Genomic DNA, 17,963 nt, shown 5'->3' on the forward strand with positions numbered 1-17,963 from the left:
GTTTATTAAAAAAATGCTTGCACCCCTGGTGCCAAAAAGATTGTAATGTGGTTTGCCTCAAGCTAACGTCGAAACAGTACCCAGATTTTGCGTTAGGACATGTCTAACTCTTGTGATGTCAGTGCTTGAACTAAATTAAAATATTGGCCCAAAAAGTGCTACAAATGAACACAATAAAGAGCTTTTGTATGTGGAATTTTAATAAATAATCAGTTAATAAACATAACAAAATTTATAAATTAAAATAATAGTACTTACAGATCTTAGATGTCTTTCCGATATTTAGAACATCATTGTAAGAGATGATGGTGATTCCATCCTTGAATCCCTTGGTGTCCGTGGGCCGGATCTGGTCCTCGATATAGATGAGGGTCTTGACTCTGGGGGTGTTGGGGAGGATGTTCCTGAACTTGGACAGGAGGTCATGGGTGGTGATGACCGTTGTGACCTCGGTTTCATTTATTCCGTGTGCGATGGCTTCGTCACCTAACGTGGCGTAGATGGTGACAACTGAAACAACAATGAGATATTACAGTGCATAGATACAAAATATGCTAAAAATTAGAATAGGTATTTTGTAAAAGAAAACAAACACCGCGAAAACAACGATCTTTCGTAAAATTACCAGTTTTTGGTTTGAAGTTAAGGTGCCATGTCTACACGCTTGCGAGAAGACTACATTGTGTAAACTTATTCAAACAAAAACATGGCTGAACAAATTAATAGAAAGAAACACATGCAACAGTCGCTGGAATACATAGAAGACTAACCGAAATGCCCTAAAACTACAATAATGAATCCTGATGACTGGTAATATGATCAGCGAGAGCAAGCTAGATGGCGGTATAGTAACCGAGAATGTGAGAGTAAGATAATCCAGCCCATCGGTGTATAAAGCTTAATGCTCTAGTCTAGGCACGCAGCGAACTACTGAATATGGCCTATGAATGCTGGCAAATTATACTTATAGTCAGATAATAGAGTAGCTAAATACTGAGAGAGTGTATTAGTACTTTCCCTTTTTTATTTCCCATTTACATTGCCATGAAATATAGGTAAGCACTTTCATAGCAGATTTACTTTAATACTTAGAAGGTGGAAGGAAAATCAAGTAAATATGAGCGCTTTTATAATTCCTACAGCGATAACAATGGGGGATTTAATTTTTTTTGCTTCCTGGAGAAAATATTGATAACAATGGCAACAATTCACATCAAGTGTATTAATTAATTCGTAAGTTAAATTAAACCTTGCCTTACAGATTAAATGGAAAAAATAGGTTTAACAAGAGATTAAGAGAGCTTAGGATGGTTTTATCACAAAGGATTTAATGATCAGAGCATGAATGTACAAAGAAAACAGATTATTATTCAGCCAATCGAATCCGTCTTAAGCTTATTTCAATCTACACATATCAATAAACATGATCGTAGAACTTGTATGTACAAGCGCCCAAGTAGATAATCTAACAATAACGCAGATCTAATGGGCCAAATTAAAACAGACAATACAGATTTGCAGATGCTAATCTCTTGCCATGCGCAGAAAAGGCGCGGTTTATTAGTAGTTCATTAGCGCCCGTTGGTGTCGCCGCCCGCACCTCCCTTCATCGGACAAACTCTGTAGGTAATGTAATAACTTGAAGATATGGTAGACAGTTGTTTGGTTACCTGGAATGCTCTGCTTAAAGCAGCCATGGGCGGCGATCATCCACTCAGCGCGGGTCTCGGCGAAGATGACAATGCTCTCCTTGGGCTGGTTCTTCAGCTCGCGGAGGCCACTGCCAAAGTAGCCGGCCAATCTCTCCACGTCCGAGAATGTCTTCCATTGATATTCACCCATGTTGTACTGGAAATGTAAGAGAAAAAATATTAGATAAATAGGTACATACAATTGAATAATCTTACAATGCTTGTCGCAACGCAATCTATCACAGCCGCATAAATCAGGTTAATAAATGCAAGAGATTCTTGTAAAAAAACCTTATTGTCTGACTCCGAGAGTTCCGTTGTAACTATTTTTTCATTACCTGTTACAGATGAGAAAAGGGGAAAGGTTACAATGTGCTATCAGCAGTACGCCTATGTTACTTTATTCAATATAAATAAGTCAAATTCAACAGCTAATGGTAATTTATCGACATATGTAATATAATTTATTTAATAAAGTATAGTTTATTAAAATTAAAATAGTGTTAATAGATGTTTAGGTCGTCAGTAGGATTTAAAATAAATTGAGTATTGGCTCGATGAAAAAGAGTTACGTTTAATTTCATGCATCTTTAAAAAAATATTTATGGTTGTAACTTTGTTTTTAAATTATTAGTTTGCATGCAACATGAGCTTTTTGCAGCTACTAAATCATGTTTTTCTCGGAATATGTATATTATTGGATACAATGTGATTCCGTGCAAGGTGTCAATGTTAACACAGTAATAAAATAAATTATTCGATATTTAATCAAATAATAAAAAAGTCTTAACCTCGTCACCTACTTTATTTACTCCTCAAGAGAATTCTACCATATTTTCTTTTTGTTTAAATTTTCACACCAGATACTTCCACATCTAACAGTCAACTTTAACAATCGATACTTCCTCATCTAACAGTCAATTTGAACACTTGATACTTTACATCTAACAGTCAATTTTAACACTGGATACTTCCACATATAACAGTCAATTTGAACACTCGATACTTCGACATTTAACAGTTGATTCCGTTCAATGTCATATTTTTACTTCGCTTAACATTCATTCCACATCATTTTTCCTAGAAAATACTTCACATAATACTTAATATTTATGTTTAGTTTTACAATCTTAAATCATGGAAATACATTTAAAATTATTGTAATAACCATCCACAGGCTTTGCCTTTGTGGGATTTTTTGTTTACACTTTTTTTTACACTACCTTGTAATTTTTATATTTTCATTTTGTATGACCCCTCTATTTTATAGCATTAATAAAAAAATATAAATATATGTGATGCTGTAACCGACCTTGTTCAATAGAGATAATATTTCCAGTTGCAGGAATCACAAAACATAGGGCCAGGGTCGGCTGCACATAATATGCTTGTGATATATTTTAAGGTCAAATTAGTTACAAATCATGGTAACAATCATTTTCTTGATTTACTATGTCACTAATTTAGATCTGATAGACATTCTTGTCAAAATATAATTGCTCTGTGGTGCCCTGGAACAATTGGACTGGACGACACATTAACTTTAAACAAAAATGATGCTCCAAAATGAATGCAGCACATATCTTAGCGACACTTTTCACTGGCATTCAATTAAAAATCATTGCAAGTTAATTCTACCCCAACTAAATTTAGAGCAGAAAATCTGAGAGATCAAAGCATATAACTCTCAAATGATGAACTGTGGCATCATGTAATTTGTAAACACTTTTCTGTCTAAAGTTTCTTTCATTTAAGAATGTTGTTTATTCGACTCCTTGAAAATGACAAACAAAAGTTTACCGGTAATAATTTTAAATTGAAGTTCTTGTAGCGAGTAATACTTCCTTACTTAAGACCGGGAATACATAGGCAGCACCTTGGGTGACAGTCACATGTCATTTTTCATACAAAAGCAGCTGCCAGGGAGACAGCAGTCTGTTGCGCTCAGTAAAGAGATTTGATGCTGCCCGTCTATTCCAGGCCTTACTTATCCACGACAAACATGAAGTGTGTCTAGTACGGCTCACCTTCTTGAAGATCCTCCCGTTGGGCTGTACCTCGTCCTCCTCATTGAGGATCTGTCTGGTGCCGAGGCAGCGGCGCTGGTTGTGCTCTTTAGCCACGGTGCGCAGCATGCGGTCCATGGTGTCCACGCCTTCGCGCACCAGCCACACATGTGTTGCGCTAGGTTCCGCCACCGCACGTACTATAATGGACTCTTCATCCTTGTACACCGGTTTCGCCTGCAAACAAAAATATATATTAATTATTTACTTAGATTTTCATGTATATGTCTGTACCTGGGGCCGTTTTGTTTCACTTTTTAGGCGTGGTTTAGCATAATTTATATTTATATCCAAAACTTCTAACTATCATTTTGGCCTGCTTGGGATGATTAACGTATGCGTAGTTTTAAATGTTATGTTTTATACATCTACACAGGACCGGCCCTATGCGGGCGCAATTGGAGCAGTCAGCTCAGAACGCCGACGCCAACACTCCTAATGCATCGTCCTTGAGATTATTTTTCGCAAAAACGGCGCTACATAAAAATACAAATCTTCCGAATATTATTGATTACAGTGATCACCTACCTAGGCATCTACTGGTTTTAACAAGGGGCTTTAAAATTTTACTCAGATCCGGCCCGCACCTACATATACTTCTGTCATTACATTGAATTGGAAATAACTTTAAATATTCATATATGGAGGAAAAAGTGCATTAGTTCTGAATTTAAATGTATTTTTTTATTAAAATGACCATGATGCCTTACACTTCTGTCATTACATTGAATTGGAAATAACTTTAAATATTCATATATGGAGGAAAAAGTGCATTAGTTCTGAATTTAAATGTATTTTTTTATTAAAATGACCATGATGCCTTACACTTCTGTCATTACATTGAATTGGAAATAACTTTAAATATTCATATATGGAGGAAAAAGTGCATTAGTTCTGAATTTAAATGTATTTTTTTATTAAAATGACCATGATGCCTTACGAATTGGAAATAACTTTAAATATTCATATATGGAGGAAAAAGTGCATTAGTTCTGAATTTAAATGTATTTTTTTATTAAAATGACCATGATGCCTTACAGATGCCCAGATACAGATGTAATTATAACAATGTATCAACACTACCTCAGCAGTAAGATGTTAATAGGTTATTTAAACTTTGACACAATTGTACAGAAGAGCAAAATCAAAGTTTCTAGGCATTGTTAAAGGTGATTCCAAGTATTTTATATCAAAGCCAACATACTTGACATCTTTAGCACAATCATACAAGTTTCGTACTTAAAATATTGATTTTATATTGTTAGAAATGACATTCTGAGAAGTTACAACTACCTGTATCAACTGTAAAGTCTTTAGATGTTACCATAAATACACATCTATTCAAAACTTTGTAGAGATAACAGTGGCGAATGTATATCTTATTGTAACAATATAATAACCATGTGGAAGACAGTGGATTAAATTATTGGAATAAGAAATAAATAAAAACTACCTATTTTCATCAGAGTAAGTAAGAACCGAACAAAAGTTAAAGAAATAGGCTGTTTTAGTTTCAATATAATAGTAAAGGGATTTTGTTGGGTTAAACATGAGTAATATAGCTAGACCGCAAGCAAAAGGTGCGCAGACGCAGTTCTTGAGTTATGCATAGAAGGAGCATGATTTATCAGTAGTCTGCTAGTGTTCGTTGGTAGCTTACCAGGCCGTACTCGCCTGCCGCACTGATCCTTCATTTCGAATGATGCATTTGTTTTTGGTTAAACAATAAAGATAATTTTTGGATTGCTTTAATCCCTAAGGGACAGATCCCTGCATGTGCATACACAAGATACGTGTGTACTTGTATACACATTGTGCCTTCTATTATTACCTGTAGGTACTAGGTTAGTTAAAGACAAAAAAAAATGTCACACAACAAGTATGGTGATGTCTGCGTGTTGGCTTTATCAAAAATATTTTTTTATTTATTGAAGTTTCTTGTCGGCGAAATAATGAAATTAAACATTATGACAGTTTGATGTACTAACCTTGACCCTGCGTGACATGGCTCTCTTCTGCCATGGCCGCTGCAGTACGAGGTGTACGGGGAATGTGAGAATGTCGCAGAAAAACACAATGGCTCTGATGGCGTTGATGGCAGTCTGCACCCACACACTTTCAACACTGAAAAAAATATGCAATATTAATGACATGTACACAATTTGATGAACATAAAAAAAAATCTCAAGTGTCTCGAAAATTACAGTGAAACCTCATCAATTCAACCTTATCCTTATCATTATAATCAGTTTTAGTTTGAATTAGTTAACTCGTGGTTATACTGCACTGGTTTGGTTTCTGAGTACCGTATATGACATTACAAATTTATGGGATGAATATGTACTATGAATGTTATTTTGCTTTGTCTTTATAATTTAAAAAATTGAAAAACACTTTTTCTTAACTGAAATTTATGTTTGAACATAATGTTATTTTCTACATGAAAAGAATATAGAACAATGTATTTATTAATGAAGAGGTTTTAGTAATGGAACATAGTATTGCAGTATTCATATTTAGTATAGTCAGGAATCAGTTGAATTGGATTGTGGGAAAATATATGATGATCCCGCAACTTGAAAACTTAAATATATATCGATAATACGAACAGCATCAGAATCATTTGAACCATTCTGGAGAAGACAAGATAGAAACATTTAGGGAACCTATTTAGTAACTGTCATTATTAGCTATTTTTTTATTTCACTTTTGCTTTCGTGAATGAATGGAAATCTTGGAAATCAACCCACTTCCTGACATCCGATCAAGATGAAACCTAAAGTTAAATAGTTATTACTTAAAGGTAAATAGACTCGTCATTGATGACAATGCATTCTATCAACTTTTGGTGGTAATCACGAATACAAAAGCAGACATACGCAACACGCATTTCTCTGAAATTGGATGACATTAGAGCAGTTAACATAGGTACTAAATAAATGTCGGTCCTGCCCAATCGCGATTTAGCGCAGTTGTTAGCGCGGTTGATTACAGTCCCTGGGGAGGAAGGTTCAATCCTCACTCAAACCAAAACAACAACAATAATTATATATTTTATATACATCTATTAATAAAAATACATGTCGTAAAAACAAAATTATTATTTTTAAGGGCTATTTTTTAGTTAAAGTAAGTGATCTTTTGGGTGCGTTTCTCATTTGCAAACTTCAGTTAATTGCACGCTGAGAAGTAAAATAATTATTATATAGAATTATTCTGTTATCACTATTTTGATATTATGTAATTGAATATCTTTGACCTTTTTAAAAACGAGTGATTGTGAGTCGGTACAATATATTATGTTTTTGATTTGGTGCACAGTGAACCATCAAACATTTAATGCAACAGCTGCGCCTGCTCTCAAACCGAGATTAAAAAGCAGCTGAATTACCAGCCCATAGCGACATGAAGTTGAATTTAATATTGGTTTATTTTATTCATAAAGTCACGGTTAAAGTAAAGTTTTATGCAGAATGATATCCCATGTTATTGCTATCCAAAAATAACCTTGAATACAACAATTTAAAAAACAAATACATATATTTGTTGAATTTAGATAAGCGTATCTTACAACTGTCAATGGATTATGTAGTTTATAAAAATAAACTATTAAGCTTCTTAATTATAATTACTGTTCTTTACTTACTGCTCACTTATTGTTACATGTATTAGGTAGGTGACACATTACGCTATAAGCTTCATAGCTTGGCCTATTTCATATCGCTTGCCATACACTACCAATGGGAATGTATGGCGAGCCAAATGCTGAAATAGGCCAAGCCACGAAAATATAGCGTGGTCTGTCACTTTGTGTTTAATGTTCACAGTATGATTGTTAGGATGATGAGGTAATGTTTGTTGTATTAATAAATAAATAAAAATGTACTTGGAAGAATGCAACAATAATTTGAAATTTATTATAGAATTCAAAGAACTGGAAATATTATTGTTTTTTTTTTTTGTTTTTAATTACCACACAATAATAATAACATGGCATGTATTTATATAGCGCAGTTTAGTATCATTTCACTTCAATTGTACTTTACTTTAGCAAACTTATAAATGGTAATTCAATATTAGTTGTTCTTAAAATTATTCCTACAGTGTGCCTGAGGCCTTAAGGAAAATAATTTCCCTTAGGGCCTATGTCATCTTTTGAGATGCTGTGTGGAGGGTTTGTTATAAGGAAAGGAAGGAGAGGAACTTCTGAGAAGGTAAAAGGTATGAGGGTTGGGTAGTAATCTAAGTATCAGTGTGTCCAGGAACGACGGACATTCAAACATATCCCTCCCACTGCGATGGGTCGAGAGACCAGTTGAACTTGTAGTTGTAATTTAGTAAAAAGGAATAAACAAGAATAAATCGTGTCATATTGATCAAGAAAAGTGCATGTCAACAAACATAATAAGATCATATAATTTATATTTCCAATTGATCCAATATGAATGATAACACTTGTATTTTTAGATAGACAATTGAAAGAATTAGTGAGAGTGGGAGATTTATTATTTTATAACTAAAGCTATAAAATGAAAATGTATTGACAAGTGAAATATTAATTGAATTTCATTAAAAAAAATAGGTAAAAAGTTCTTTAGAAATGGGCTCAACTCTAGGTAAATCGTATTATTTTAATGGTACAAATGTGAAACTACTTTTGTAAACCTAAATTTAATAATAGGTAAACAGATAAATTATTTATATTTTTCTCAATGTCAATTTTCATAATCGTGGGAAGCTTTTGTTACAAAATAATGTTTCATAGCAAAAAAAAATAACTATAGAATGATGACAAGGCTCTGGCATTGAGGGACATAAATGACTTCTGCAATAAGCTGCTTATCATTTAAATGTAGGAATGAATTATTATTTATAAAGCATTTATTACAAAGGGTTAAGAAACAATACATAAAAAGTGTATTCTAATAAAAAGTAAACTCAGTGTGTTTAATAGCCTGGTTTTCAACTGGTTCGTTTTCATTGGCTTCATCTCTCATCAAACCCCAATATCTATTGTGATAACATATTGCTTGAAATACCATCCCAATGGGAATGTATGGCGAGCGATATGCAATATGCAAGTCAAGAGAATATAGCTCGCTAAAGCATGGTCTGTCACAAGCTTAAAGCATTGGACATTTATGGTTTTCTCTGATACTGGTAATTTTTGTATTAACGTTTAAACGTACATGTTTCACCCAGTCTGTGAATGCACAATGAAACTATATCTATGACTAACAGATTGCATAGTTAACTCAAATATGAAAAAAGTGTGACTTTCATTGTTTTCTCCCGATACCCTTCCATTTAACTCCAATCGTTAAACATACCTACTAATTTCGGTTGTTTGCGAGTAGTGTTTTTCCCGTGAAATCTGTGAATTGAAATGCTTTGAATTGAAATGCTTTGAATTGAAATGCTTTGAATTTAAGTATAATTTTGAAAATTGGAATCATCAGTTGTGTGAAGAATTCAGATAAGCGATAAAGTACCTACCACTAATTAAATGGAGGCCTCGGCATTGGTAAGACATGCAGTGAGGCCACATTACTGGATTATACTATGAAATGTAAAATATTGTACCAAAATAAAAAATAATGTGTTATTATATAAACAATTGGAACTGACTTATCAAGATTCAATAATTCAGACTAACCTGTAGTTTTTCAAATGTGTAGTATATTTAAAATATTGTTGGGCTGTGCTATTGTTACAGCACCTGATAGTTATTGAGCCAAGAATATTTAGTGTATTGCTGTACGAAAATAATGCTATGTTTTCATGAATGATTTTTATGATTTTCACGGCCAAAAGTATTATAGTGATTACTAATACCCCAAAAACAAATCACTATAACTATGTTTTCACTATTGTAAACCAGCTTTTTAAAAATATTTGTAGAATAAAGTCTTGAAATAGGATAGTGGGTGGGGTAGGCTAATTTAAAATCATTTTTATATTTTTTGAATAATTTCTAAGGCAAGTTTTGAATGTTGTTAACAATTCCATATTGCAATACAGATTGAAAAGGTAAAATTAATGATTTTAATAATCTAAAATTAAATAATGTTTCTCACGGCCAGTTGTTTCATAGATTTTGAACTCTGAAGCAACTGGCCCATAATGATATAATAACAGAACTTGAATATAACTTCCACAGAACTTGAAAACCTTGAAATTCGATGAATTGTTCATATTCTATCAATTCTACTAATCGTAATTTTAACAAAATTTATAAAAATACTAATTTCAGCTATGTTTCTAACTCCGATTCAATGACCTCTAGAACTGGGATTTGCTTCGATTTTTAAAATTGGAACATAGGATTGTGGGAACAGTTCAGAGAAGCAATAAAGTAAGTATAATTTGTTTTCATTAGTTTGTTTTATTTCATTTGTTTAAATTTTTTACAAAATGTCGCAATTTTTCAAGTTATGTTTATTTAATATTTTGAAAAATATTAATTTTTCAAATTCACTAAATTCGGAATGTAAATTTGTGAAATCTCCAAAATTGACAATGTTTGTTTTTGAAAAGCAATAATCGTAAAGCAAATATTTTCATCTTCGCAAATCCTACAATTTATAACCTGTGATATTTCACAAGTCTACGCTAGTGTACAATAACTTTCTTAACCTTTCTACTGAAGCATTAATTTGTAATTTCTACTTTTTTATTATTATACCTAGGAATCTTATATTAGTTTTGACGGTAAGCACAGAGTAAATCAATTTGTAGATTTGCATTTATATTATAATTATTACATGAGTGTATACATGTGTACAAATTCTAAGGAATCGCATTTTTATCAATAGTGGAAATGTTTTATTAGTATTTAGTTAAAGTAAATAAAATAGGTCTCAGTGCGGTTCCCTGCGGAATTCCAAGATCCGTGGTCTGAGAATCGCTCAGAAAGCCATTCAACTTGACAAATTGCTTTCTATTAAAGAGCTAACCTTTGATTCACGGTAAAGCACTATTAGTTATATTAATTTTAACCAGTTTGATGATAGGTTTAGAATGCGATATAATGTCAAATGGTTATCTACAAGTCGACAAATGTTCCAATGTATTTTTTTATGTTTATATATTTCAGATGTTAAATCTATGATAGCATCTTGAGTACTTGAGTAAATTTTCTCTAAATCCATATCGATTTGAGATCTCTACAACACAAATAAACAACTTCAAGTAAATATTTACCAGGTGGATTTTAATCTTGGTATCACAGTGGTAGAAAATGATAAAATAATAATGTTATGGAACACCTGGTAAGTTTCTACAACTAAAAGCATGGTTCCAGATTAAAAACCGTCACTTTGAAATAATGAAATCGATGTCTGTCTCATTCCTATGGACGTAATGATATTTTTATTTTTATAATCCATTAAGAAATATTTTTTACACTTATTGTACCCAGTCCCAGAGGGGTTTTACGTCACATCATCGTTGTAGTATCTTATAACTTTTAGGTTTTCATACAAGAAAATGTAGAAGGAAGATTTTACGTCGATGATGTACGTATGACCTCTCTCTAGGACTACTATAAATTCACAATTAATATAAGAGAACTTTCATTGTGATTATTACTGTGAACGCTTACGACGGTAAAAATGAAGTACATATTATATCATGACTGATAATAAAGCGATAAAAATAATATGAGTTAAACTAATCACCAATTCATACGAAGTAATTACCGAAATATTATACTTTTTATTTTTATTATTGGCAAGGTAAATTAATAATTCAATATTATTGTTACAATCCTAAATTCTGTACTCGAGAAGCATATGGATGCAACGCCAAAACACGATAAGTTCTAGCAAATTTAAAAACAAATAGGTTTTCGGCTCTCCTGAACATTCGTTTTTTGGAGTTGCATCAGTATGCTTCTCGGGTACAAAATTATTAGACCTTACCCGATGTCAAAATCCAGTTATTTCAATGTCATGCGAAGATTGATGATTTGTCTATTGTAAGGATTGCGGACCCGAAAATATATAACAGGTTATTGAACTCGCGAATTATTGTTGTCTACCTACACTCAAAATACAACTTATATATTATTAGCGTACCATCGGTAATATAATCTAAAGATTAAGACTAGTCCCTTGTATTTGTTAAATAGGTATCTATTATTGTATGTGGTATTTATAAATACTGAATAGTATTTTTGATCGAAGTATTTTTAACGAAACGAACAAATTGTTGCAAAGCCGGTTTAAATATCCAAGATTCACACTCGCATTTAATGTGGCATGCAAGACACCTGTATATTCATTTTATTGTACAATAATGTAGTTACATATCACTGAATGTATATCCAATACTTACTGTACACAAGTTGATAGAAGGCCAAAAAGCCGGTTTTGCAAAAAACTATATAATCGGCAATGTCTAAAAGATCTGCCTACCTACCGGTTATCATACTTTGTGAGCCGACAAAACTGGCAAACTTGTTCAAAAGACGATAGAGAAATAAGTATGAAATTAAAAAAATTAAATCCACCTGCAAAACCAACGCTAATAAGAAGAGAAAAAGCAATTTTGTTTTATTATTAATTTGTATAAACATCGCTTTAAAAGTTGCAAGAGAAATGCACTGTTGGAAAATTTAAATGCACTGAAATAGATGAGAACTTCATTAGTTTGTTTTATCCATTGAGTCCAGTAAGGTAAATAGGCATTACAGCAATAAGAATCCGCACAACCGTGGACAATATAAAATGTACCTACAGCATGTTTGACAAACACCTGATACAGGTAAAAAATGAAATACGTATACAACAACGCCACGTGATTCTCAGTTGTTACATTACACAACGCCTAACGAGAGAAACGAAAACGTATGCAGGTATATTGTACAAATTACACTATTGATAAATTTTCAGAACAAACGGAACATAATAGAAAATGACAACTCACGTGCTCTCGTCGATGTACATCTTGGGTTCTAGTACAATCCACACAGATAATTTAAAACAAATAAATAATAAAAATAAAACACTTAATAATAATTAACTGGTTATTATAAAAAACTAAATAAAATGGCTGACGCGTTATGGTTAGCGCGCGCGGAGAACCGTGCTAACACTGCCGACTTGCGAAGGTGGGCAGTAGATTTTGTTGCAAGTAGCGATATCGGCAATCAACACCGGGCACTCCGCTCCAGTGTATATCTGCGACTTTAGACGGTTTACAAGCGTGGAAGCGATAGTGGATTTAACGCCTTAAATCATTATCAGCTGTTAATTAAGTTGCGATAAGAGTGTCGAAAAATTAGCGCGGCTATTACGACGATAAGTAATTATAATTATCAAGGTCGACGGAATGCCCGCAGTTTTTTGGCGAAAGTAATCCGATAGAGTTGAATGATTGCGGCTCCGATACACAGGGCCTCGATTCTGGACGAAGTCATTCCACTCGAACAACGAGTGGGTCGAACACTTTGATGGCTTTTTACGTTTGGTGTAAGTATGTATCTTCGACGAGGCTCCAGAATAGGAATTTCGACCAATGTATGTACTTTCGACGACGATGGCGAGCGGCCTGGATTGGAGAATCCATGCCCTGGTACAGTACGGAAGACGCGCCTAAAAAGGGCATTTAGGTATTCCTATAATAGCAGGAATATGTTTACAAAAATGCCTAGTTAACCTGCCTAGTTAATGCATATATTATGAAAAGCGTAAAAGACGACCCAAACTAAAGTCACGTGTTATTTTGTAAAATGACGATTTGAATGTAAGGAATATTACCCGAAACCAGTTAGACTATACCGACGCCATTTAGTAATGTTGTGAGACGAATGAAAATATGAAAGAGAAAGTTTGGGAAGCACCTTGCTCTTCAGATATGGTTCCTAACAATCCTAACCGAAGCTAATTTAAAGGAAAATCACCAGGGAAATCCCGAGATCATTATCCACTCGAGAAATAATAATTTTGAATGCGAAAAACAATACAAATATATTTTTAAAACTTTGGAGAATGACGGATATTGAATTTTAATTTTTATTGTTATTTCTTGAACTTTTTACACGTCACATTTTATTTCAATTCTTTCGACCACCATACTAAAATTCTTTTCAAAAGGCAGGAATGTCCATTTCTAAATAAATATTATATTTTGATTGCATGGGATTTGAATTAGCTTATATAATATCATCTATCCTTCCTTTGGACTGTGCAAAAAAAATTAGGTACTTAATAGAACATGTCTTATAAATATAAATAATACACGCATGTCAACTGGGATTAAAACACACGGTAAGATCGGTAACTATTTATTTCGCTTATCGGGTCGTTCAAAGTATAGAATTATCGGGTATTTATTAAGCTGGGTCCTGTGAACGAGCCAAACAGTATAATATAATGGACTATGATCTGGTTCTGTTGATAACCTAGTGACATTATTTTTGAATGCACTGTGATTGAATGTACCTACCCACCTATTCTCAAATAATATGAGTAACCAGTAACTCGGTATCAAAGGTAGTTCATTAGTTAAAAAGGAAGCGTGTGAAAGAACCCGAATCAAAGATCAATAAACAAAGTCTGGGAGTAGGAGTAGGATTCTAGTCTGGAAAACGGTGAAAAATTGAATGACTCCGAGTGTAAGGAACTAGGTTGGTAGTTATGATTCGATAAACAATGGAATAGTATAAAGGGCTGTTTAAAAATAGACAAAGGTCAGTTACAGAAAATGAAAGAGAATTATAAAGAAAGTTCAAAGATAATGTTATATATACTCACTTTGTGAGTGAAGTGGATACCTACAAGTTCTAGCGTTTGCGAATTTAAATTTTTTTGTTACCCGTACAACGCGGGTAGGTGCAGGTTGCAGGGTGCAGGTAGTGCAACTTTATCTTTACCTGTTCTATTGTTCTACAGATCATACAACGAGAGGAGCATGGTCAAACAGCTTATTTTTAATAAATGCCACCATAAAGGGCAGACATGAAAGACTAAAATAGAGAAACGGTGCTGGACCGAAAGCAAAACATTTTTTTGAATACCGTACTAGAGTCCCAACCTTTTGAAGTCAGCGAGACTGGCATCCTCAATTGGGGTATGTGTGAGGCTAAAGTAAAGGCTAAAGGGAGGTGAAGAGAAAGGTGGGAAGGTCCCGGCTTAAGTTTATTTTCACCCCACTCATCTTTGGGGATGCTGTGTGGAAGGTCTTTTTTAAGGGTCTCCCGAAACCAGCCTCTCCCGATGAACCCGGGCACCCCTGCTAAATCACCAAACATAGCGAACAATATGGGGTGACCTATGGCAGAGGTGTTGGTTGTCCAATAAATGGTTCCCGGGGCAGCGGAACCCAAACCCGTCACAAAACACGGCTAAAGCCATTTCAAGCAGCGTTTCAATTCTGAATGGTAGCCAGTCTTACACCAGAGCGATACTGAAAGTACCTTAGACTCTTGTCGCAAATATTCCTTATATTATTTAAAATGAATAAGTTGTAAAATAATACAAATTGATCGAATCAAATTTATTTTCGCACGCCGGGATTTGAACCCGCAACCATTTGATTGACTAGACGAGAGCCTTGCCTCTCGACCACGGAGGCCGTCGAAAAATGCTTTCGGAATCAATAAATTTAGAATATGATTATAAAAACTCGTAAAAATGTTATTAAATTTATAATGATATATTTAATGAATTTTGATATTCCATTTTACATGGAATTTGACAGGACATCATGGAATGCACACGGAATGCGAAAACGACTTCACAATAATATGTAGTAAAAAAAAAACTTTCTGTATGAATGGAGCTTTATCTTTTTATCCAAACGAATGAACGGTAAAAATAATGACGAAGCAATGTGGTTTCTCTTTCTAAATAATCTCTAAACAGTATAAAATAAAGTCGCTATTCATGTCTGTCTGTTTGTGCTGTCTGTCTTCTAAACTACGCAACGGATTTTGATAGAATTCCACTATCATTTAGATAATTTCTTCCGGAAGGTTTATGTATATAATACATGCATATCAAATTTATAGAAAGTGGAGAAAAGTCGGTCTAAACCTTATGAGATACATCAACATAATGTACTACGGAATTGTATATCTTAAAAAGGCCTAAATAAATGTCCGCGATGGTATTATGTCTATCTCCTAAGAATAACCCCCCAGCAACGCCGGGACACGTCAGCTAGTAATGGTTATATTTATATTATTTCTGGTTACATGTGCATTTGTGTAGATGGGGCTTAGTTGAGGATGATCACTGGTCTGGTCATACCAGATGCGGGACAAATAAATGGCACGTGGGTGTTGAGACGAAACAGCCCCATCCGGGACTAAATTGGATTTGAAATAAGGTGGATTTAAATAGTGGATTTCTTAGCTAATCGTTCAAATCGTTCGTTTGTTAAAAGTTTCACCGTCTTATAAAAATGATTTACACGTCATGGGATGAATTGTTTATATTGAAAGCAAACAAATTGAATTGTTGAGGTTGGAAGATGGAATTGAGACGTGGAATGATGTCCGGGTATACTAAATTTGGTGATAATATTATAATTATAAATGCTCCTTTGCGAATATGGGTAATGAAATAATTACTAATCCATAAGCGCCAAAAAGCGCCCACTAGATTAACGTTAAGTATTTTTTTTAAATAATAAACAATTAAATTAATCTCGAGATAATCTAAATTCTGATAAACTGAAACAATGCGCTAGATTAACCTTTAGACACCAAAATAAGTATTACAAGTACTTACTCAGGTTTTAAAAATATTAAATAACACCATTTGCCTTTTGTACCCACTACGTATAATTTAATTCGCAGAAAAATAATGAAGTATGAAAATAATATTCACAGCGAAAGTGAATGGTAGAAATTTGAGAACGCCCGAGGGAGACGTGGCATGTTCAAATGAATCAAATACTTGAGTCGGGTCATGTCAAGAGTCAAAACAACAGAAGGGTATGTATGAATTTGAATAAAGCAAGGAATGCGTGCTAAGACAAAGTGGCGTGTTGGTTAGTTAGTTAGTTAAATGCCGGTAGGTAATTAAACTCACAAGTCAGTGAACTCCTCTTGAAATTATTAAAATATTGCAAAAACAGAATGTATGTAGTGGAAGGGAGTAGGTACCTACTTGCATATTTTCTATAAAACGTACAACATATACTTACATTTGTATGTCAGCGAAAATGTGCTTTTAAATATCCTGTAGCCATGGGGTTTTAGGAAATTTTCGCTTGGCCATAATCGATAATAACAATCCTAAAAGCCCAGCTACACTACTCGCGAAGTTGATCGAAGTTGACCGAATACGATAGTGTGGGCACAAACTTCACTTCGCTTCGGGCAACTTCGCTTCGCTTCGCCCGACTTCCGATTGTTGTCGGTAAATGCGCCCGAGTCAAAGGACTCGAAGCGTTACTCGCGAAGTTGCACGAGTGTGTGGGCACGCACTTCGAACTTCGGCTAACTTCGTCGAGGACTTCGTCGAAGCGTCGAAGCGAGTAGTGTAGCTGACACTTTATGTATGATATCATCCGGAAACGATTGCCCGTTGAACCCGATTATCGGAAGTGTCAAGTTAGCTGTAATTGGCAGATCGGACATCCGACCGTAGTCGCGGGTTATAAACAACAACCCTGGGGCTCTATTCCTGAATCGAGGGCGCTCGTAATCGCCGTCGAAAGTACGTACGTTGGTCGTCGTTGCTATTCCCGAAATTGGTCGAAGGTACATACTTTGACGCCAAACGTCAAAAGTCATTCCACACAACAACTACTGAGTATAACCAGTAGAAACAGGGCAGCGAGTGGTAGATTGTTGGCGTTTCTATGGAATTGGCTGTCAAAATCTAGTCTAGCTGTCAATTTTTGTTTTACCGCGCGGATTCCGCAAATGTAAAAGTGGGTGAAAATTTCCGACTTACTAAGTCTTTATCGGAGCTTACAAGCTTAATTAAGAGTTGCTTTTGGCAATTTGTAATATGTCCCGCAGCCATTTCTGTTTTGAATAACGAATAACTGTTGTCTGTTTGACAGTCACACCATAGAAATCCCAAAAACATCAGGAACATAGACAATATTCACAGGGGTGCCAATATAATCATCTCTTCTACCAACTTCGACCGTTCGACGCTCAAGAATACGTAAAATTGAAATATTCGAAAAAGTTAGTCGCGGCGACTAGTAGTTTTTCACTCGAAGACGGCGCATACGAAAACGA

The 17,963-nt window shown here is 34.3% G+C and overlaps 1 protein-coding gene across 3 annotated transcripts in view; it reads right to left on the reverse strand.

The window, feature by feature from the left end:
* Acsl (Acyl-CoA synthetase long-chain) overlaps positions 1-17,963 on the reverse strand; it is a 65,471-nt gene that overhangs the window by 6,296 nt on the left and 41,212 nt on the right. For 2 of the 3 annotated variants that reach the window (XM_089651511.1, XM_089651512.1), the window contains exons 3-6: positions 5,746-5,881; positions 3,719-3,934; positions 1,671-1,848; positions 259-510 (exon numbers count right to left, since the gene is read on the reverse strand). In XM_089651511.1, the coding sequence (XP_089507637.1) occupies positions 259-510; positions 1,671-1,848; positions 3,719-3,934; positions 5,746-5,881 (782 nt within the window). Of the gene's footprint in view, positions 1-258; positions 511-1,670; positions 1,849-3,718; positions 3,935-5,745; positions 5,882-12,685; positions 12,845-17,963 lie in introns of those variants that run through there. The other variant, XM_089651513.1, reaches the window with a different exon arrangement.

Source organism: Hesperophylax consimilis, chromosome 4 (assembly GCF_061612785.1).
Source record: "Hesperophylax consimilis isolate HC1 chromosome 4, BYU_Hcon_1.0, whole genome shotgun sequence".
Taxonomy (NCBI): domain Eukaryota; kingdom Metazoa; phylum Arthropoda; class Insecta; order Trichoptera; family Limnephilidae; genus Hesperophylax; species Hesperophylax consimilis.